Source organism: Poecile atricapillus, chromosome 15 (assembly GCF_030490865.1).
Source record: "Poecile atricapillus isolate bPoeAtr1 chromosome 15, bPoeAtr1.hap1, whole genome shotgun sequence".
NCBI classification, from domain to species: domain Eukaryota; kingdom Metazoa; phylum Chordata; class Aves; order Passeriformes; family Paridae; genus Poecile; species Poecile atricapillus.
In genome coordinates, this window is record NC_081263.1 from 2,837,645 (window position 1) to 2,861,900 (window position 24,256).

At 44.7% G+C, this 24,256-nt stretch overlaps 1 protein-coding gene across 1 annotated transcript in view; it reads right to left on the reverse strand.

Moving 5' to 3' along the window:
- Positions 1-24,256, reverse strand: part of BMP7 (bone morphogenetic protein 7) — a 40,533-nt gene that overhangs the window by 12,313 nt on the left and 3,964 nt on the right. Inside the window, exon 2 of the mRNA XM_058850727.1 lies at positions 2,101-2,293. Coding sequence (XP_058706710.1) covers positions 2,101-2,293 — 193 coding nt within the window. The remainder of the gene's footprint in view (positions 1-2,100; positions 2,294-24,256) is intronic.

The window sequence follows — 24,256 nt, forward strand, 5'->3', positions numbered from 1 at the left end:
GATGGGGATGACTTTCCAGCGGCTCAGGATGAGACAAACAGCCAAGGAAGCATCAAAGTGAATGGGTGGGTTTTGATCAACACTGGAGAGGGTTTGTTTTCTTTCTCCACTTGCCCAATGACACACTGACTTGGATGACTGGGCTGTGACAGAGCCGGGTGGAAAATGTCAGTGGAAAAATGCAGGAAAAGAGCAAATATTTTTACAAATGTTAGTGACAATATTTTTACCTTTCGTCAAACCAAACCAACGGGAATATTTTTTCAGGACAAACTGTTCAAAACTCGCCATAGCCTGTGCCAAAATGTATGCAAAAGGGGAATATGGATGAACACTCATTAAAAATAGTGTTCCTGTGGTGAATATGATGTAGTAAAATTGCATCTAATCTTGTGGCTGGGACATCTGTATAATTAGCAAGATTCCTCACCTCTTCCAGAGAGTGGTTGATGTATATGCCTGCCCTTTGCATACATTTTTTTTCCTTTAGGAATAGGAATTAGTGGAGGAGGCAGTTTGCAGAAGCATTTGCTGCTCCATCCTCTTCAAACAAAGTCGTAACAAACTTTTGGATGCACCATGGTAAAATTAAGATATCAGATTTCGTTCTGACTCTGTCAGTAGGATTCCCAGGGGGCACCTCACTCATCAGGACGTGAGGGAGAACTTCCCTGGCATCTGATGAGGAAGGTCATTTACTCCAGAGCAGGTTCCTGGCAATCCCCCAGTGCCCTGGCACACAGGTTGGCTCCTGTGCCTCCTCCTCTGCCAACACATCTACAGTTTCTGCTCTTCCCAAAGCTGGAAAGTCATCCCTGCAGGCTTGTACCTAAATAATCTACTCAAGAAATACAGCCAAGGGAAGCTGCTGCCTCTGGAGTTGCCCAGGAGGGAATGAACTGAAATGTTCTGATGGGTTCTGTGCACAGTTCTGGCTTGTTGCCTTCTCCTTTAAGGAAGACTTGGTTGAAATGCACAGTTTGAATTACCACTGTTTGATAAAAATATATTCATTTTAGCACAGTTCCCAAACACAGCAAATAATTGCATCATTAGAAATGCCAGGAGAACCGTGAATTTTAAGCTATAAAATTAGAATTTCAGATGTGGAAGAAAACACACCAGTGGTTAAAATATTTTTACCATCCAGCAAAGCCAGTTGAAATTTTCGCCATTAAAAAAAGGTTGACAAGGTTTCCTGACATATTTCAAGTTTTTCTGCATCTTTATTAGCTCTTATAAAACTATAAAGCCAGAGTCCTGATTATACTTCTTTTTCTTACCCTTTTCACTTTTCACTTTTTAAATCCCTAGTGTTTCTCTTTTCATAAATCTAAATTAGGACTGTAGTATTATTGGCCCATATTTAGTAGTCTTAAAGAATAACTTCTGACTAGAATGTGATTGTAAATACTTTTCACGTAAATAAATGCAATCTCACTTTTGGTAGGATTTGTATGCGAAGGAAATATGTGCAAATGAAACTGAGTGCCTTTGATAAGTGGTTTGGGATTGCTGATTAATTGGAACTAAAACCAGATGAGAAAATTGAACATATGTTCTTATTCAAGTTCCCTGGACGATTTGTCAGGGAGCTTGGCATACATTAATAATTGCTTGGAAGGGATTTAATAGTTCATCTTGTAGTTTTGCACATGCAAAACAATCAGTCAATATAAAAAGCATGGTGTCATCTGTCTTTGTTAATTAGGGAGCTTGAATGCCTTCAATAATAAGGGTTAGTAATTAAGCTACAATTCCAAAGGAAGCATTTGGGTTTGCCACCTCAGGATCCATCAGAGGCAGGAGGAAGGAGTGGGGAGATACTTCCAGAAATCATTAAATATTCCTGGTTTATGGTAGTTTTTCTGCACTAGGACACTGCCAGGCTGCTGTGTGCTCCCAGAGGCAGAGCAGGAGCTGTGGGGATGCTCCCAGGACATCCATCCCCAGTCACAGCCACGGGAGCTGAGCTGAGCAGCACGGGCTGGGGTTCCCTGCACAGCCCCGCAGTCAGAGCCAGCTCAGCACCCCTGGATCCCTGCCTGTAACTCCCAGGAGGAGCCAGCAGTGCCAGTGCTTCCAGCAGGGTCTCCTCACCTTCCTGGGTGCTCCTGCAGCACCTGGTAGACGCTGATCTGGAAGGTTTCGTTGTCGAAGCGCTCGCGGATGTAATCCTTGTAAATCCTGAACTCGGCCGCCGTCACCGCCTCCCCCTCCGGGATTCGGGAGAGATCAAACCTGAACTCTCGGTAGTGGCAGCGCTGATGGTGGAACTCTCTGTCATGCTCCACTGAAACAGAAAACAGCCCATTAGCCACCTGCTTTGTTCCCCTTCCCCTCGCCATCAAACACGCTCGCGAGTTGCCACAACAGAAAAGGGCAGGAATATCTGATTGCACATAGGAAACACCGGCCTCTATCGGGGCTATTATAGGCAGATTTGTGTTTATCAGGCTGCCTTTGGAACAGTTTTGCTGTTGGCTGGTACAGGGGGCCATTGTGTTTTAATGATTTTTGGCAGCTTTGTGCTTGACAAGTGACTCTGGACACTTGCCACCGATAAGGACCGAGCTGCTGTGGGAAGGAGCTGAGACAAACAGATGGGGCTTTTCAGGAGTGCTGGTTCTTGGCCTGGCTCTGCTTCTGACAATCACACACACACACACACATACCCACACACTATAGACACAAATTCCAGCCCTTGAGGCTTTTCATGCCAGGGATCCACGTTTGGTGCCAGCTGAACTCATCGCAAGCTCACGGCTCCACTCTGCAGGGTGAAAGCTTTCATTTTAAAGGATCTTTAGTGATGCAGGCTGTGGAGCAACTGTTCAAAGTGAGGGACTTTCTTCCACCTCCCAGCCCTGACTGTGAAATAACAAGTGTCACATCCTCCCAGGCCAGTGTTGGGGTGTTATCCCACAGGGTGACAGGGACAGCCGGTGTTGGGGTGTGTGTGTGTTATCCCACAGGGTGACAGGGACAGGCAGTGTTGGGGTGTGTGTTATCCCACAGGGTGACAGGGACAGCCAGTGTTGGGGTGTGTGTGTTATCCCAGGGGTGACAGGGACAGGCAGTGTTGGGGTGTGTTATCCCACAGAGTGACAGGGACAGGCAGTGTTGGGGTGTGTGTTATCCCAGGGGTGACAGGGACAGGCAGTGTTGGGGTGTGTGTTATCCCAGGGGTGACAGGGACAGGCAGTGTTGGGTGTGTGTTATCCCAGGGGTGACAGGGACAGGCAGTGTTGGGGTGTGTGTGTTATCCCAGGGGTGACAGGGACAGGCACTGTTGGGATGTGTGTTATCCCAGGGGTGACAGGGACAGGCAGTGTTGGGGTGTGTGTTATCCCAGGGGTGACAGGGACAGGCAGTGTTGAGTGTGTGTTATCCCACAGGGTGACAGGGACAGGCAGTGTTGGGTGTGTGTTATCCCACAGGGTGACAGGGACAGGCAGTGTTGGGGTGTGTGTTATCCCACAGGGTGACAGGGACAGGCAGTGTTGGTGTGTGTGTTATCCCATGGGTGACAGGGACAGGCAGTGTTGGGGTGTGTGTTATCCCACAGGGTGACAGGGACAGGCAGTGTTGGGGTGTGTGTTATCCCAGGGGTGACAGGGACAGGCAGTGTTGGGGTGTGTGTTATCCCAGGGGTGACAGGGACAGGCAGTGTTGGGGTGTGTGTTATCCCACAGGGTGACAGGGACAGGCAGTGTTGGTGTGTGTGTTATCCCACAGGGTGACAGGGACAGGCAGTGTTGGGGTGTGTGTGTGTTATCCCATGGGTGACAGGGACAGGCAGTGTTGGGGTGTGTGTTATCCCAGGGGTGACAGGGACAGGCAGTGTTGGGGTGTGTGTTATCCCAGGGGTGACAGGGACAGTCGGTGTTGGTGTGTGTGTTATCCCACAGGGTGACAGGGACAGGCAGTGTTGGGGTGTGTGTGTGTTATCCCAGGGGTGACAGGGACAGGCAGTGTTGGGGTGTGTGTTATCCCAGGGGTGACAGGGACAGGCAGTGTTGGGTGTGTGTGTTATCCCAGGGGTGACAGGGACAGGCAGTGTTGGGTGTGTGTGTTATCCCAGGGGTGACAGGGACAGGCAGTGTTGGGGTGTGTGTTATCCCACAGGGTGACAGGGACAGGCAGTGTTGGGGGGTGTGTGTGTTATCCCAGGGGTGACAGGGACAGGCAGTGTTGGGGTGTGTGTTATCCCAGGGGTGACAGGGACAGTCGGTGTTGGGTGTGTGTTATCCCACAGGGTGACAGGGACAGTCGGTGTTATCCCACAGGGTGACAGGGACAGGCAGTGTTGGGGTGTGTGTGTGTTATCCCAGGGGTGACAGGGACAGGCAGTGTTGGGGTGTGTGTTATCCCACAGGGTGACAGGGACAGGCAGTGTTGGGGTGTGTGTGTTATCCCAGGGGTGACAGGGACAGCTGGTGGTCCCATGTAACCCTGTTTGTGGGTACAGAAGCAGGGGGTCAGTGCTGAGAGGAAACAAAGGCTTCAAGCCAGTCCTCCAGCGAGGGGGAGGAGAGGTGTCAGTGCCCCAGCCCAACACATGAGGCAAGGCACCCTTCTAGGAACAAATTCCAAATTAAACAGACAAGTCAGACAAAGGAAAAGGGGGAAATGGAGGTATGAGGGGATGAACTGACTCGCCCAAGGTCACAACGCATGACATTTTAAGAGCTGAGGTTTGAACCAGCCACTTCCTATATGTCCCAGTCCTGTCGTCTGTCCACTTGACCTCTCTGCAGCTTGACTGCACAATTCAAGTAGTTAGCTCTGAGATTTCCTTGGCAAAGAATGTATGTCTTTCTACAGGCCTGATTTTCTTCTGGCAGCAGCAAATCCATTGTGTAAATCCATTGACTTAAAGGGAATTACTCCTGAAAAAGAGGAGTTTCGAGCCTGGGTTTGGACAGTGCTGTTGGTATTTGCAGCTCTGCAGGGTACAAAGGCAGCTCAGCCATGGCCAGGGTGTCCCCGTGGCAGGGACAGAGCGTGGGGAGGCTCTGGGAACAGAGCTGTGTCCAAGCATGGAGCAGCCTCAGCGCTGCTTTGCTGGCCGAGGCTCAGCCGCTGGCCATGGACTCTTCCTCCTCTCTCACATCCCTTCTGTGAGGAGTCCAGTTTGCCACTGTGTGATTGCTGCTCAGGGAAAAGCTGCAGAGCTCTTACTCATAGCTGGGATTCATCCTAGAGGAGTTTTTGAGGTATGAAACCTTTAAACTTTCCAGGACAAAGGTGATTAAGTTTAGCAAATGGTTTTCTATGTCGAGCAGTCTCTGTAGCTCCTCTACAAAAACATCTCAGGGACAACTTTTAGTGTCTCATACCCTGAGGTGGAGGAATATTGAGAATATTCACCAGTGTTTGTAAAACACTTGGCAGGCTACAACTGCCCTGGACGTGCTAGCAACACTATTAAACATGCCACAATCCCTTTCCTCCAAAGTACTCCTAATAGAATAAGATATAAAGGGCATAATTTCGGTTTTAAAGTAATTCATCTGCACCTAAATTAAAAGGGAACAAAAAAATACCTTAATATGGTATTTACATATCACTCCTTTAACCACAAATGTAGAAGTATGAGTATAATGCAGTGTGGCTTTATTTGCAGCTGTTAGCAGTAGGATGTACAAATATGATTTGCTTCCAAAGGCATGGGAAGGTTGAACTTCCAGGGGAAGGTGGGTGCAGTTTTTCTGTACATGTGTGATGACAACTACATCAGCCAACACTGGCCTTTAGCTGCACTTTATACACAAGGTCTGACAACAAGCACATGAAGATGAAACTTTTTGGGGTGCTGCTAAAGTTCACAGCAATTCCCACTGCTGAGCCCTAGAAAAAATGTGTCGTGTTAGTATGAAAAATTAACAGCCAGGGTCATAAAATAAAGAGCCCCAAAGTTTGAACTTTCCCATGCTTTGCAGATGTTTGGATATAGGGTTTTGGCCTGAGCCATCTTTAGTGTTAAAGCAAACATTCCTGTGGCTACAGTCATTAAGATCATGAAAATATGTGGATATGTAACTGAAGAAAGAATCCCAAGAAACCCTTCAACTCAGTGTTTATTGTTTTTCCCCTTTTTCTTTGCACTCTGGACCTATCTGCTGACCCAGAAGTAACAAATCCTTTCAGAACTAATTTATGAGAAACACTGACCCTGAATCAACATCTGTTAGATGACTGCAGTAAATCTTATTACATAATTAAACACCAAAATCTATGTTAAAATAACGTTAAGGGTCTGACTCGAACTCATAAAAGCAAGACTCTTCATTAGGAAGGCTGAAATCCTATCCCTAAGTCATGCTGCTGTGCTGGTGTTTGGGAACATATGGTACAGTATATCTGATCAAGCACTTTTTGCAGCCCCCCCTGTAATACCTTAAGCACAACAGCACGGGGTAAGCAGGGGAGCATTCAAGGAGCCTGAGTTTCCTGGGTTTGATGGGTGTTAGACCTTTGACAGTGCTGCAACTGGGTCATTTCCAGTTAATTACCTGAGGAGCTGGAAGGGGGAGAGTGAGGGGGAGAGCTCAAAAAAAAAAAAAAAAAGCCATGGGGGAATATTTTAAGTGTTCGCTGAAATGGGCAAGAGAATTCCTGCAGCTCTTTGGATGTGACTGTAGTTTCTCCATTAGATTTATAAAATCCATGGTCCCTATTGACACAATGACCACAAGAACCTTTTGGTCATCCTTGGAGGACTTAGTCTCAGCTGTTTGTTAGCCATTAATGTTAAATTAATGTTAAATGATCCCTTAAAAGACATCAAGCATTTTGAATATTTTCTGGATATGCTTCATAGCCCTTCTGCCCACAGAACTTCAACTCATCTTTGTCCCAGGCTCGTAGTTCTCACAGATCTACTACCCAAAGGCTTTGGTGAATGGTTTTAGCCCAGATGCTAATTTCAAACATTGGAAATTCCAGCTCACAATTCAAATGTCTTGGCAAGGCAGCTGCTTGGAGAGGAAGCCAAAGCTCTGGATGTGCAATCAAAGGTTGTAAAATAGGAAAAGGAAGAACACCCTTGAAAAATAATTCTGCTATGAAACAGACTGTGTGCCTTGACTGTGGGAAACCAGGGCATTTCCTCTCCTTAAAAAACAATCCAAAGTCACTCACAGGTGATGCATGTGCAAACACGAGCCTCTCCTCATCCTTAGAGGCATTATTGCATTTTGGAGGCACAACCACTGCAGACAAATTCTGGCCTAATTTAACAAATGGTTCAGAATTTGTAAATGTGTAAAATAACCCCTGGCATGGTGAGTGTGGCAGTTAATTAAAGCTATGGTGGATGGGGATCATCAGACACTCCCTCTGGCACAGTCCTTGGGAAAGGTGGAGATGATGGGAGTCGAGAGCTGTGGGATGGAGGAGGAGAGCATCAGATGCATGAGAAAATAAGCAAGACACCAAAAATCGTGGGGGGACAATTAAGGTGATGCAGCCAAAACAAGGAATATCTCAGGCCGGTGGTTATCAGTAACTTGGCCACACCTGTCACAAATATGCAAGTGAGATCAACACCTCTGAAAGGCTGGCCTTGCCTATCTGAGCAGGATCTGAGTGCTGCTCTATCTGATACACAGAGGGCTCCCAGCCCTCTGAAGTCCTTTGTCTCTCCAAACCTCTGTTGTGGCCTGAAGGTGATGCAAGAGGGGGCAGGACACAGTTGTGCAACTGACAGGGATGGTTAAAAGAAAACAGGATGGATGCATGTGCTCAGGTGTGAAGTAGCCAGATATCAGATCCAAAAATATGGGAAAGCTGGAGATAAAATGTCAACAAATACTGGGTGCTTGTTCTGACCTGTGCTGAAGATACAGAACTTAAAAACATTAGCACACAGGGATGAAAAGGTGTAGCTGTTGATATTTAGGACTTGGAGCAGTACAGTTAAAGCCAGTACCAAAAAAAACAGTGTTGGACAGAAGATCTTGTGGTCCTGATGTAGCACCACAGGTGCCCAAGCTTCCAAAGCAAATGACACATCAGCATAAAGCTGGGAACTTAAACTGATCCCATGCTTGGTCATTTTCACAGCAAAGTATGTTGAGATTAGAAATAAGCACCCCAACTGTTTGCAGCTCCTTTGTAAATCTCTGCAAAACCAACCTGAGCTATTTTCTAACGCTAATTCTGCAAACACTGGCTGGACCCTGGGGTTGTGTCAGGGGTTGATGGTAGGCAAGGCCTGACACATGACACAAGGATCCTGGTGAGGATTGCAGGGCTGTTATTTCCCCCAGCACGTCCCAGCTCAGCCCTGGGACCCAGCACAGCAGCACAGTGTCAGTCACCAGCCCCATGTGCTGAGCAAAGCACTGGGGAATCACAGCTAGAGATGTTTTGGTTTTTTTCCCCAAGAATGACTGTGTTAAAAAATAATTGTTACTGAAGCATTAAAAAGATTATCTAAACGCCAGGGAAGTCAACAGAAATATTTTCACTTATTTAAATGGATTTCATGGGAGGCCAATCTCACTGCTTAGGTATTTTTGCTTTCTTGTTTTCTGAAGATGCAGAAAACTGCTTTTCAGAACAAAACTCAACAGCAGATGAATAGACTCTGTTCTCAGGTTGCCAAACTGGGAAAGCTTTGATAATTCCACACCTCTTCCTCCCTGGCACATTTGGGTGATGCACTTAGAACAGACTTTGAATATATAAACAAGTAAAAACTTAAAATTTTCTTGTTAACGCTTTCACCTGATAATATGTTAATTGTTTTTATAAGGCACTTTGAGAGCAGTTGTCTCATTTATTGTAGTGCTTACAACAATTAGAGCTACTTGTTTCTCATTTACAATGGAAAAAGCACCAGAAGGAATGTGCAGTAGGATGTCTGTGACTTCTTCACTCCCAAAAAAGGCCAGAAGGGATTTGTAAGGGACTTTAATCTCAAATAGATTAAAGGTCCTGAATTCCTGAGTCTGAAAGATAAGTCAAAGAAAATAGATTCCAAAAGACAACACCCCCTTCCCTCAGCCTCTCAGCCAGGCTTCTCTGAGCCATCAGCAGTTGCCTGAGAAACCCCTCAGAGATTCAGATGCCAAAAAACCTTCTGCCACACTCTGGCATTAAGATCTAACAGGTTTTCGGAGTCTAGCTGTGAGGTGAGTTTAGAGGGGAGGAAAGTCTTTATCTGCTTTCTCTGCAACAGCTGCAGAGCTACAGAAAACGAGCACTGCTCCTTCAGAGGTGGCCGAGGGCTGCCTGGATTGTCCTGAGATCCAGAGGATCAATCTCAGCCTCAGCATTCCCACAAAAGATCAAACTAAACTCTGACTGACACATTTGCATCCAGCAGTGCAAAATCTAATCTGAATTTTCCAAGAAACTTCACCTTTATTTCCCTCCATCATCACCCCCTGAGATGGAAGCCAAAGCTTCAGAAACCCTGTTGCATCATTTCAGGAGATTCCCAGAATCCAGCTGCCCTGGGACCAGCTCCACCTGGGCCCCACCAGCCCTTCCAGCTTCAAGGGAAGCTCCACTCCTATCTCCTGTCTCGCCCTCCTGTCTCCCTTGGGAAGTGTATTCAGCCAGAAAAAGATGTTCCCTTCCCCAGATGAGCTTTTGGGTGGATGCTGTCCCATGGCAGCTCCCCAGAGCAGCGTGGCAGGAGGAGCAGGGACCTCCAGCACGGCGGGAGGGAGGCCAGGGCCACCCCTTGGGCTCGGGGCTTGTGAAATGGAGCTGTAAATATTCGGGATGCCAAATTCGAGACCTCTTGATGGGCTTCTAATTAACAGGCATTAAATGTTCCCTCTATAAATTGCACTTCTTTGTCTCTAAAATTGGTGGATAAAACCATGGCACTTATGAAATATAGGCCTTTTCTCCTTATGTTGCTGAGGTTCAAGAAGGAGGAAACCAATTATGGGAGGGATCCAGCGGTCTCTGCAGCTGAGAGAGCCTACTGGGCTCAGCAGGACGCCTGATTGAGCAAGAAATGCAAGGTCAGTCCTTATATTTTTCAGAGGAAAAGGGGGACTATAATAAAGATTATTGCAATAATGTCATGCCAGGCCACAGTCTGCGAAGGCACATGTTTCCCTCCTCATTGTGCTTGACAGCAAGAGTTACAGGGGCAGTGGCAGGAAATTTATAATGGCAAGAATTTGGGAATGCAAAGTTCTGTGATTGGTTTTCATTTGTTTCATTCCCTCGGCTTCATGATTTACATGCTGACATTAGACAGCTAAAGCAGCAGTTACACAAATATTTGAAGAAATAGTTGAAGAATATATACTGGGAGTTCTATAAATGGAATAGAGCAAATGTCCTGGGGGGTGTGATGGGATATATTTTTAAATTTTTTTAAAAGAGTGATAAAAACAGTATTTGGAGGGCCTTTCACATGGAATAGTTGCAGCTCTCCAAGTCCTTTAGAAGCTAGTGCAATTGTTTTTGGAAAAACCTAAGGAAAAACCAAATACAGCCTAGATTTTGATCTGTCAGATAAGCTTACTAGAAAAATAGCCTGCGCTTTTTTCATAACTCATTAATGCATCCCATCCCCAGGGATTGCTGCCATCCTGCCACTTCCAAAAACACAACCTGTCCTTGAGCCACAGGCTCAGCACCCCCGGATATTTGGGGGCTCTGGGCCCATCTGCCCTGTCCTGCTGCCTCGTCCCCGTGTGCCCTTTGCTGAAGGGGCTGCTCTGAGCCCAGGCACAGCTCAGCAGAGGGGAAACCTGCACCCAGCTGCTCCCTGCCCATGGACCCATCTCACAGCCAGGCAGAGGGAGGAGAAGGTGATAAACAGTTCCTTGCTTGGTAAATTCAGTGTGTGCCAGGGCAAAGTCCTGCCCCGTCCGTGGGTGGAGAGCAGGACTAATGCACTAATTTCAATGAAGATGAAAACCAGGCTCCATAAATCCCCATCCCCAAACCCAGAGGTTGGAAATTCTGCAGTGCTCATTCTGCAAAGTGATCTGGGGTAAGCATTTTTGCTTCGAAAAGGGAAAAAAATCCCTCTGGAGTTAATATTCTCCTTTTAGCCATCACTTCATTTTTTCAGCTTTCAGCATGGAGCTGGTATTGCCAGAAAGACCACCTAGCCACAAACCCAGCAGGGAGCTTCCAAAATTCTTCTAAACACTGACTCCTTGTTATAAATTGAGAAGTGGTAATAGCAACAGTGCATATCACATCTGTGCCAGGCTTCAGAACTGGGAAACAGCAGCCTCCCTACTGCAGAACACAACCTGGAAAGATCCTTTCAGTCCACACATGTATCAGCATTAGCCATTTCTTTGTCAACAAATCCCTTAATACGTAGCCTTTCTATCATGTACAGATGTCCAAAAAATAATGGAATACTGTACTACAAGATTAAACACTTTAATGTCAGCATATGTGTTGCATGACTCTGAACAATGGCATCATTGTGCGTGTGCAAACAGCCAGGCGAGGGAAGATGGGTTTAATTATCTCCCAAACAGCAGCAAGTTCTTCCTGACCAAGTCAAACTTCAGCTAGCAAGAGCTGCTCAGGACAGAAATTGGGTGTTTCTCCCTTCCTGGTGTTCCTAAATGGGTGCTCTTGCAGTGTTGGGGTTGGTGTTGTACCCACATCAGGCAGTGCGCTGGAGCCACCTGCATCCCCCGGAGCCACCATGGAACGTGGAGTGGGGACCAGAGGATGCTGTGAGTCACCACATCCTCTCACCCCATGTGTCACCCAGGAGCCTGTTAAGTTTAAAATTCCTGAGTATGGTTGATGGTAAAAGGGAAGCAGTCACTGGGAAGGAAAGGACAGAGAGAATCGTGCACGCTGCTGTCTGAATTCAGACACGTTCCCTGCTGGGATTTCTCTGCTGACACTTTAAGGTAATGCTGGATGGTAAAACCATTTCTTTTTAAAGAACATCCATGGAGTATCTGGGCAGGTTATGTACAGGTAATCCATTTTCTTTCCCAAGTGTACCCTGATGGGTACCCGCTCAGGCTGTGGTTTCTCTGCTGAAAGCAGAGCCAGACAAGATGAAAGGTTTTGTGAAAAATTTACACGTGGGACTGCTCTACGAACACAAAATTCTCCTAATAGTAAACAGACCGATGGTGGTGTGACTCCTGGTGCTGTTTGCTGTGTCTGCATATGTATCTGGGGAAAGCAAAGTTAAATAAGCAGGGAAGAGTTGTGTTTCTGCAGAATACCTTATTCACAGCCCCATCACGTGAAACACAGCAGCACATGGAGCTGCAATCCATCTGCAGCTGCTCCAATGCACTGAGGATTGCTGTGGGATTTGAGTGGTGTGAGGGAATGGAGAATTTGGGGCGGGTGACGGGAAAGAAAAAAAATGGGAGTTCATGAAGTTGTTCCTTTTGACAGACTCACTCTATTTCTACCTTCATCCTCCTGGAATCCACTATAAGGAAATCTCCTGCAGGGCCTCCCTCTCCAGGCTCTCAGATCTTGTTTCTCTTCCTCCTTTCACAGCAAAGAGGGAACTCAGGACAGTGCTGACCTGGGGATTCGCCCCACCAGCTCTCTCATTCCCAAAACCTTGTGGGTGGCTGTTTTCCAGAGAGGCAGGCTGGGGACTGTGGTGATGCTGCAAATTGTGGCTCCTGCTGTGTCCTCCGCACTGGCCAGAGTGGCCACCACAGATGTCCCAAGCTCTCATGCTGGCACTGGGAGCAGGATAACGGGGGCTGGTGTTCACCCTGACAGACCAGGGCTGTTGTGTCTGTGTACTGAGAGATGGGAAGCACCTGGAGAGCAGCTCCAAGCCAGGGGCTCCTGCAGGGACCAGGGGTGCAGAGACTGAGGTGAGAGCACAGCACCCAAAGGCAGCCCCAGCTCTGCTCCACACCCTGCTCTAGAAAAGTCCCTGCAGCCAAACTGAGCAGTGAGCAAAATGACAGGCAGAAGCTTGTTATTGCTCCTGCTTTCTTTTCTCTATCTGCACAGTGTGGAATAAAACAGCCTGGGAGCAAAGGCATGCTGCTGCTAACACATCCCCTAAATCCTCTGGGAGCAGCAGTGGGAGGTATGTGAAGATGCAGGAGCACACTTTTCCCCCTTTGAGCAGAGATGACAGCTACATCACTGTCTCTTTGTGACTCAGGGGACAGCAATGCTGCTTCCCTGATGCTGTGGGATCAGGGAGCTGTGTCTGGCCAGGCCAGCTTCCCAGGAAAGCTGTGCCAGCCTTAGGTGTGAATTACAAGTCACAGGTTTTGCCAGTGCACCCAAGGGTCACCGAGATAGTGGCAGTCTGGAGGAATCATGATGAGGATCAGGCTGCCACAGCACAGAAAAGGGGAGGTTTGGAGGAGGAGAAAGCAGGAGGGTGATGGGTGTCTTGAGGGGGAAGAAGTTGCAGAGCACAAAGAGGGAGAAAGGTTAAGTGGCAATAAGGTTTATTGAGAAAAATAATCCCCCAGTCCAGACACTCGACAAATGGGGCCCAAGGTGCTTCCTGCAACCTGCTCTGAGACTGAGCAGATCTCAAAATATCACTGATGCAAAAACCAGCAGCCTGCTCTGAGTGCTTGTACACACAGCCCTGAGCAAATGGAAACATCCCCAGGCCCAAGGAAGGAGAGACAAGTGGCTGAGCAGATCTGCTCAGAAATAAAGTGTATTCAGCCAGGGGAGATAAGAGGCAGTGTGAGACATTTAGGTAAACTTAAAATAGGGAAAGAAAGCCCACAAAAGAAGGACTTGGAGGAATATGGGAGCCTGCTGGGGGCACAGACACCTCAATGTGCAAGTGGCATGTGCAGAGGACATACAAATTAAAATCAAATCATATTATACTAACTCTTCAGTGCAATGATTCGGTCATGCAGAGATGTAACAGGATCAAATTTTTCCCTTGAATTCCAGTACCTACACTGGGGCAAAGTAATAGGTCTTCAAATGTATTTGATAAATCAGATACTACTCATAATAAACAGCCTGAGTCAGGAATTTTGGGAAGGGCACTGCCTGAGCATCTCTGATGTGTTTACACAAAACAGACAGAAATGGCTAAAGGTACCTCTGGTGTCTGGAGACCAAGTCCAAATCCTCCTTCCAGGGCCAAAAGAACTTTATGAAAGTTGTGCTCATAATCTAATGCTTTTAAGATTATATGCTAATTATCTTCTACTACATGATTTTTTTCAAGCTGCTCTCTGTTTTTTATTACTGTTGCAATTTCATTCTGTAGCATAAAGTTACTTAAGACAGCAAAAGATTCGACACTTGGATAAATGATAGAGAAAGAAGGACTGGATTCTGGCCTGGTACAGCTGGTTTAAGGTATTTTAGAAGTAAATGAAATCAAATGAGAATTTATAATCCTTCCTGAGGTCTGGATTCCATCAGACTAAACTCATTAGGCATTAAGGTGCAGGTGCAGCTAAATAAAGGATTGTTCTGCTTTTCTTAATGCCATAGATTCACATCTTGAGTTCAAAATAAAAGTCTTTTAAAAGCACATGTATATGTTGTGCATCTACTGGCAACACTTGAAAGAGAAAGCTCAGCTGATGAAATCTTCAAATGCTTCATTTTTGCCAAAGGAATGTGCCCGTTTCTGCAGCAGCTGTGCTGAGGGACACGAGTGGAGAAGTGACTGGACATTGGCCTCTTAAGGCTTATTCATTTCATTTGCATTAGACTTCCTTTCATCTGCTGAACAGCTGCCCAAATAAATAGCATAAATCTAATTTAATCCTCCTTTAATATGGTATTGCCACAACAATTCCAGCGTGCCCCCAAAAGCTGCAGGAGTGAGGGCCTGCACCTGCACAGGCTCCCTGGGAGGAGCACGGCAGGAGCCCAGGGAATCCAGCCTTTCTTGTGGTTTACTGGGATAGAGGGAAAACAATTAAAAACCAGTTTCCCAGGTTTGGAGCCATTCGACTTGCTGGGTTTCTCAGCTGAAATCCCAGGTTCTGGAGTTGAGAGAGCAGTTTGTGGGATATTACAAAATAAGCAGCCGATATCAGGCACGAGGCCACCAGATAAGGATCTCAGCCTTTGATTGTGATCAGCAAAATCTCAGCTTGGAATGCACACACCGAGCTGTGCCCCACAACCAGCTGGGCCTTTGGAGCTTGTCTGTGCACTAACAAACATCTGCAGCCCCGGGCCAGGCGAGAGCTGGGAGATTAGGGGACAGCAAACCATGGAGGGGAAAGGTCCTGCTGCCCCAGAGGGGAAATCCCTGCCAGAGCAGTGCTCTCCTTGCAGCCTGTGTCAGCCACTGCCTCTTTCTCAGGTGTTCTGTACGTGGGAGGTCCAGTGGTATTAACACAGTTTATAGTTATTAGACAGAAATGAGGTATTTGGAGGGATGTTTTGGAAAATAACCACTAGAAATTTCAGTTACTGCTTACAAAGACACTGTGGAGTGCCCTTCCTCATGCAAGTGTGACTCCGTGACCTAGTTCACATTTTTCTTTGAGATCATCATGTTTCCTCTGTGCTGCCAAGAGAGGCGAGCTCAGGTGTGGCACTGGGTTTGGGACAAGGGACCTGGAGAGGAGGTCACTGCCTGGAATGACCCTCCCTGCCAGCACCACTCATCCTCTCACTGTCCTTCAGCCTGTGGTGGGACTCACAGCTTATGCATAGGAGCTTGCTGCTTTCTAGGAATATTTGCTGTGCAACACATTTATTTTATTGAGAAATAGGCAGGCGGCTGTTTGCTCTTTATTAACTCTACACAGCCCTGAGAGCTATGAATATTAAAGACCTGTGAGTTGCTGACATCCACATATACCCCTGTTGGCAGATGTGAAATGCTGGTGTCTCAGAGAGATGGCAAGTTTAAACTGTTATTTCAGGAATGTCCTCAGGAAGATAAACATGATATATCCACGTACAGAGCATGTGCACGTGTCTGTCCCCTTTAAACGTAGGTGGCCCATGCCCCAGGCATAACGGCATCTGAAGGTGAGGCAAAGATTTATTTGCAGTTTAATTCCCACCCACGATCCCTATTATACAAGAGGAATTTTCTTTTGGTACAAGATAAGCCCATCAGTGACATCAGCAGCACCTAGCCCTGCATACCACAGCCCTGCTGGATTCCTGACACCGAGCCTCTCGCTAGGGCTGGGCCATCCAGGCCTCCTGAGTCAGCCCCTAACAACAGCATTTTCTGTTTTGTTTTGGTTTTTGTGTGTCTTTAAACGCAATTCTGCAATTGCAGCTCTGGGGTAAAAGATCAGCTGTTGAAATCCACCCTGGTGTCCCCACATGGGGCTGGTATGAATGGAGGGAGCGCAGCTCACGTCCTGCTGCCTGCAACTGGGAAAAATAGCTCAGAAATGAGTGTGTGGGGTTTGTGAAAGCATCTCTGGATGAGCAGGAGCACACAGAACTCTCCTCCAGCTCGGGGTCCTGCCCAGCAGGCTCTGCTCACTTGTTGGGCTGCAGAGAGGAAAGATTCTTGGTGTATCAGCCACACTGGCTTAGATTCACCCTCCTCCTCTGCAGGATTTCCAGTGAAGCAGCTCTCACCCCACAGCTGTGGAGTAATGAGCAAAATGACAGTGCCTGTTTGCTGAAGAAATATTTGGGGTTTGCTTGAATGCGTTCCTGCATCGTTCTGGATTCTTTGGTGTATTTCTGTATTCCCTGTGTCAGGCTTTAATGTAGCGGAACAGTCAGAGATTTCCGTGGGTATGGACTCTAATATTCTGGTAATTTGATTACAGTGCATGCCATGGATTGCAGGAACTATTGTATTCAGAGGTCAAAGCTGTGTCCACACCAATGAGAGAAGTTTTATACCACATGTCTGATTTGCTTCTCCTTTTCACCTGTCTCAGGAGACAAATGATTCATCACACAGTGCTGAAATATCTTCACCTCCTGATTTGGGCCAAGATTAAGAGTGGTTACCCAAAAGTTTCTTTTTGAGCTGAGGAGAAAGATCTGTGATGAATGATTCTTTTTCAGTTCTTCACTCCTGCAGCTTATTACAAGTATATCTGTGTAATTAGGGGGCCCTGTAGTAATGTTGTTAAAATACAAGTGGGCACATTTATTGTTTCCTCCAAAAGGAAACAACCAGTCTCTAGCAGTTCTGGTTTTTCCCTGCCTCAACTGAACATTTACTGTTTTGTGTAGCTAGCAGATTGAGGCTAAAGCTACTTCTTTTTTTTTCCCCCTTTTATTTCTTTTGGTTAAAAAGAAAAGAAAAAAAAAATCCCTTCCATTCTGTTAACAAATGCAAGATTTTTTAAGGATATGGTCAGAAAGGGGAACCTAAACTCAGCATGATGTTTATAGTGCCACACAAGCTTCAGGAAAAGTGATGTGCAGTACTCTTTATTAACATCTAAAAAGTCCCTGTGGGATTATAATGACTGCAGAGTAATAAACAAATAAAAGTAGCAAGATTAAATTGTTCAGAATTCTTTTAGTGATGGAAGAAGCAATTAGCTTTAACCTTGAGAACCAAGGGAAGAGCAGCTTATGGCAGAGCAAATACAATTAGGAATGGATTCCTCTTGGTGATGACTGGTTATCATTCGTGGCATTACAGATAATTGTCTTATGTAAATAAATTGCTAAAACATGGATACAAAAGAACAATACTCAAATGTAAGCACCAGAATTTCTGAATTACAGTAATTTTTAATCTTCCATCTAAATGACAGACCTGAATTTGCTTTTCCTTGAGTCCAAAGGATTCACTTCAGGCAGTGGGTGTTCCAGGGAAATACCACCAGCCCAATCTCACCCAGGGAGAAACTCTTCTCTCCATAAGAATGAACACTCCCAACTACTGATACTGTACTATTTTATGAGCATTTTTTTAAGTTCTTCTCCCAGAGCTCTTCTGGTCTCTTTTAAAAAGTTTTACAGCCACTGATCTGTGGGAAGAACAATCGGTAGAGCCGAGGGAGCCCCGCCAGGGCCGAGGCGAGGCGCTGCCAAGGGCAGGATTTGGCGCAGGGGCTGCAGTGCCAGAGCTCAGGCTGATTTCCAGCCCCCAGGCTGGGCACAGGACACCCTGCCAGCTCCTGGGATGGTGTCAGGGGTGGTGACTTCACCGCCGGGGTGGCCTGGGGCCAGGCTGGGGATGTTGGGGTGACATCAGCGGGGCTGTGCGGAGCTGGGATCCAGCCCAGCATCGCTCAGCGCTGCGCCACAACCCCAGGAAACTCTGTGCTCATTGGAAAGGCACTTGTGTGCACCAGGGAAAAGCTTCCAGGGTGATGCTCTGCGCGATTATCCCGCTCCCCTGCTGCACAGGGAGCTCTTGCTCGCTTTAATTATTGCTTAGGGGGAAGCTGCTTTCCCTCTCCCCTCCTTTTCCGTGTTTTTTTTTAAAGAAGGTGGCTTTTAAGAGCTTGCCATGAAGATCTAAGTTAAGGGATTTTCTCTGCTACAAAGCCTGCATAGTTTCCCAGGCCAGGTGGACCCGATAGCACTGACTGCATGCTGAAAAATCTCATCCCCACCCTTCAGGCACTTTAATTGTAAGCCTTTCCAGATACACTGGATAAACACTGTCAAAATGAACCTGAAAGGGTTGTTGTTGTTGGTTTAGCCCTGAAATAATTATGAGTTTGTCTGTCTAATTACAACATAATCTTGTTTAAACTTGGATGGCTATTTGCAGTATCTCTTAAATGAGGTGGAAGCAGAAACACTGGGGGGGAAAAAAAATAAAATTCACAGTTCTTCCACTTTGAGAGAAGGAAAAAAGAGGTTTTGCTCCTGTAAAATTTAATTCAACCAGCCAACAAAACCCTCTAACTTGGAAGCTACTGTGGTAGGATAAAGATGATAAAGAATAGTGTGGAACCTCCGAGATGCAACAGAAACTTAATCCTCCACCGATAATATTTTCCAAACAGTTTAGAAATAGTTTAAGGTAATTTACGGGAAGACTTGAGTGACAAAGCACATTACTTGAAGTGCCTTTCCTTCACTAGGCACTTTCTAAATTCTTTCTCTTTCATTTCTTTACTCTCAGGAGACTTTTAAATCCAGTGAACCAAAACAACACTTTGTTTGTTGGTATAGCACAGGGCTGGCACGGATGGCAGACACTGCACCTGTTCCAATAAACTGGGGAAATGGAGAGATAAACCATAGCACTCATTAAGGGGAATCTACTGAAACATGAACAATTTGTATTTTGAATATCTTCCAGGAGTAAAAGGAGAAATACATAAACAGACTTTGTTTTTACCATTAGCAGTTTAAAATAAACTTTGTTTAAAGGGAACTTCACACTTGGTTTACGTACAAAGGCAGACATACCACTAAAGAAACAATGATAATGCTTGATTTTCTTTCAGAAAGGCAAATGATTTTATCTAGCTGCTCCTATTCTTCTAAAGAAAAATTACCTGTTGGCAGTTTAACCAAAATCAGTTAATTCCCCTGTTTCTGAGTTGTGGCAGCTTTTCTTGCTTTTGCATTTTCTCATGTTGAGCAATATCACATTCTTACAGTCTGGTTCAGAATGATCAGAGGAACAACACAAACTAAAGTCCATCTGCTCATCTATTAATAAATAACTAAAATTATTGGGGGGTGAGGGGGAATTGTTTGGATCGTTAGCAACAAAGTTCCCTGCAAAACAGCTTTTTTCTAGGCACAAGGAATATACTATGTAATATCTGACAGATTATTTAAAAATCCTAAATAAAAAGAAGCATTAAGTAAGAGTTCCTCAAAGGATAAATTTCTTTAAATGTTTGCCTTGATCATCAGAGCCTGTGCTGTTCAACATGCCATACATCTCCCTCAATTTCTCTCTCTCACACACACAGCATTAAATACAAAATGTCATGAAAATTCCTAAGTATCATTTAATGTTGGCAGCCCTGCACTGTAAAGCCATTTATATAAAACTGTGGTTGGCAGCTCTCACTCTTCCATGGGAACAAATTAACATTGGCATTCCAAACACAGGAAAGTAAGGAAATTAGAAACACAGTTTATATTTGGCCAGTGCTTTGAAATACTGTACCATGCTACTGATGTCAATTAATGAAAAGCAGAATTTTGCGGAGAGGGTCTGGTTTTGAAACACATTAACACACGTTAAACATGTTTGCACAGGAACTGGATTGTAAGCATCTTGGTTCCAAAACAATAAAGCAATTACACTAAAACTGGTAGTCTCAAAGTTGCCATTAATTCAGTCCACTCAGTCTGGATCTCTGAAGGATTTTCACTGGCTCTGAGATGTAGATGACACAAATGTTTAAAAGACTGGGTAAGGCACAGTGTGGTGGGGATTGCACCCATGATGGCTTCTCTGTTACCTGCTGGAAAACAGCTGTATTTATGTATAAATAATGGGATTGTAGAACATACACCCAAATAAAGGGGGGGGCTCAGCAAACTCTGTGGTCCTCGTCAATAGAACAAGCATTCCCAAAAGGGCTTTTTGAATTAGAATGGTTACAATCTTTGCTACCTGCAACCTTTTTTTGTAGCAAAGATTTCTACTGACAAAATCTTCAACACCAAAAAAATCTAGATGGCAGTTTATCTCCTGGCACAGTTCCACTAACTTCAGTGGAATCACTCCAGCACGGAATTTGGCCCCGCAGCCTCTACAAGGCGCTGTTTATTTGTACTATGATTCAGATATTTTGATACCAGGAATCTTTCAGCACTGAAGTTTCTCCATATGAAATATGTCTTGTATTAAGAAATATCAGTTTCACATTTTTGTCAAACATTATTTGCTAAATTCTGTTTGTTGCAAGGATGGGAATTCAGCTGTAGTTCAACAACAAGGATCGGGCTAATAATGATAAGCAGTGACTAATAGGAGCTGGTGCATGTTTTGATTGTTTGCAGCAAAGGAAACTTCCCTCAGAAACAATTTCAAGATTAGGAGAGAAAACTCTGTGAAGCTCTAGCAGAAACTACTGCCTGCTCATTATTTCAACACAGGGGCACTTCTTTGGCCCAATTCTGCTCTCAGTGGTGCTCGTGTAAATCAAGAGGGACTTTATGGGAATTACTTTGGACGTGGAGTTGTATAAATGAGACCACGGGGCCAGCTTCAGTAGAAATTTGACAATTTACACCAATGAAGACCTAGCCAAGAATTTTCTCTTGGGTTTCCATTTTTCCAAACTTAAGCATGTGCAGAACTTTATCCATGTGATTAGTCCTTGTGTGTAGTCTCGTTTATTTCAAACAGTTGTGAGGGAAAATCTTTATCCTGAAAATAATTTAAACAGATCTCTCATTTCTTTAGAAGTTTCTTCCATTTAGAGAAGAAATATACATATATAAAAGAGCATATTTTATTTATATATAGTAATGATATGTATTTTTGATGTATATATGTGGTTAATTCATAGAAGCACTTTGATGTAGGCCCTAGAGAGGAGGACTGGAAAAGGTTTAAAATATCATGGTCTCTTAATGCTGTATATCAACAGGTAGTCTCTTTATCTGGCATACTATCAAAATTTGCTTACTTGTGTTCTTGCTCAGATGGCTTCATCCATCATTGTGACTTCTCACTGGTATTCATCCAGTTAGGACAATTTAGAGGCATAAAACTAAATGTGTTATCATTTTAACCACGAATTAACAGTTTCCATATAAATATTAGCATTTCCTCACTCGGTTCAAGGACAGCAGCCCTAATGGCACTAACCGTATATTTGATTTAAACTAATTAAAAACAGGGGCTGTTGCAATTTAATATATTGATTTTACCAGTGGGACTTAAATCTTTTATAATAAGTGTACACAGCTGCAGCACTCACCCACCACCACTCTCAAACCTAATCCCTGCATTCCTCCTGACAATAACATGACAGGATCCACACATCCCAGTATTAGCCTTAACCCCGCTGACACTGCCAGAATGTATTAAACTAAAACATCACAGTGTCCTATTTAAAAGGAGCCTGTCAACGGCTCTGACTGGGCTCTAATAGTTATAATCTTTTTTTTTAATTAATGTTTCCAACCACTTGTGTAACCTTCTCTCACACATCTCTCCCCGCCGACCCGAAAATGTGTTTCAGGCTTATTTCCAGGGAATGTAGCGCCTGGTTTTGTGCTGCCTGTCCAGAGACCATTAAAGCTCCTTTTCAGGGGGAGTGCTGGGACACACACACACACACACAGAGACACACAGAGACACAGGCATGGCACAACTGGGGGCACTGGGAGCAGGTCCTGCACGCTCCACTGGTGCCCAGCTCCTGTTATCACAAGACCTGGCCATCAAGGCTTGTCTCCTTCACAGCCCTTCAAGAGCTGCTGTGTTTTGGCTTCTAAACTGCAGCTCAGGAGGGGGATTCACCCCCCCAGGCCAGCCTGTGTGGGAACAGAGGAAAGAGCCTGCTCTGGGATAAATCTGCTGTGTGCGAGCCGATGGGGACAATTTCCAGGTGCTTTTTCCTTGTGTGAGGACATCTGTCCTTGGCTGCTCCTTCCTCTGCTACCAGCACACCCACATGGCAGAGGTAAATACCTCCTGTCCTGCTCTGCTGTTTTACACCTGGAAATTAGAAAATTCATTAAATTCTCTCTGGGATGGGTCTGTGCATTCAAAGAATACCCACTGGTCACTTGCTGCACGGTCAGTGTCCTTCATAACTTTATTTGGCTGCGAGCTTTCTGCCTTAGCCAGCGTTACACCACAAGTGCTGCACATATCCACACTGCACAAAACAATTATGGGATGTACCTGTTCAGGCTTGAGAGCTTTTAACAGCGTTAGGTGGAAGAGAAGAAAAAAAGAAGCTGAGGGTTTGGCCTAATGTATGGACAAACCATGTGATCGGGACCAGGCATCCAGGGCTAACTTTTAATCTGCTTTGTTTCAAGTGGGAAATATGTGAAGATCAAATAAGTTCAAATCCAGGTCAAATATCCTCGAAAAATCTTTGATTTATATAAGCAGGAAAACGAGGTTTAAAAGAAGTGATTATGAAAGGGTTACTAAAAACACAGCTGTACGCGTACTCTTATATCTGAGGCTCTCCAAAGAAAAACTGTGTGACATCTATATTAACCTTTGGCTGTACACCAATGAAGGCCTGTAGTGAGCTGGAATGCAAGGCAGCCCCTTCCAAATTTTAACACAAGCCAGGTTACAGCTGCAAATGCCTGCAGCCCGTGCTCACTTTATAAAGTATTCCCCGAAGGAAATTTTTTAACTGTTATAGAATCTTTTTCTAATACCCTACAGTGTTAAAGCTTGTTATTAAAGGGCAAAGAGATGGTTCTCTATGCCAAACACTTGTCAACAAAAAGGATAGCCAGATGGTATGAAATAAAAGGAAACTTGGGGGCTCTTCAGCTTCTTGATTTATATTAACAAAAGCCACTTTCAAGTGCTCCTTCCAAGAATGACTAATTCCCCCCCTCTTCTTTTTTGCCAGGATTAAACAATGTTGTTCATTTTATAATCAACCACGAGACAAATTAACAAATTGCATATCACTTGTGCCGACTCTTTTAAAAATATTCTAAGCAAGCCTGTTTACCAAGGCAAGTTTACCGGCATAAAGACAACACAATTATTTTTAGAAGAGAAGGTCTAAGTCATCTAGAGGATGTTTACTCCTTAGCTGCTGTTTATAAACTTGAAATTAAACTTGTGCTGAAAATGCTTTGCATTTTTTCAGTTCCTAAAATGGATCCGTTTGTTAACTGTATGGGACAGGATCTGAAATTAAATTCCAAATGCTAAAATTACAGTAATAAATTTTACAAAATTAGCCAGTAATTAACTGGCTAACTTAGTCAGACCACTGTGGCTAAATTCTCTTTTAATTTACATATAACTTCATTCTTGACACAACTCCATTTCCCCATTCATCTTAGCACAGGTGAAAGCTACGACAAAATGTAGCCTGTAAATTAACTGGTTATAAATCTAAATCTAATTAGTTGTCAGGATTTTACAGTAAGTAAAACTTTGCTTGGTACAAAGCTCTTTAATATCAGAGCACCTGTATTCTGGTTCCTCCCTACCAATACTCAGCATAAATTCTCTGGATTAAATATACACTGTATCTCCATAGAAATCAATGTGTGGGGGTTTTTGTTATGGTTTTTACTATGTAGCCCAGTTAATCTTGCAATGTAGTTTTTTAAAAAATAACATTCCCTCTAAAGTTGTTCAACTAGATGGATGCAGAATATGAATAAGGCAAAAAAAAAGTGCTCTCGTAGATTAGCATTTGGAAGCCTGTAATTATTGTTTTTTATTGACTGAAATTTCAAAGTATTATTTCTTTACTAGCTTTTACTTCCTCCA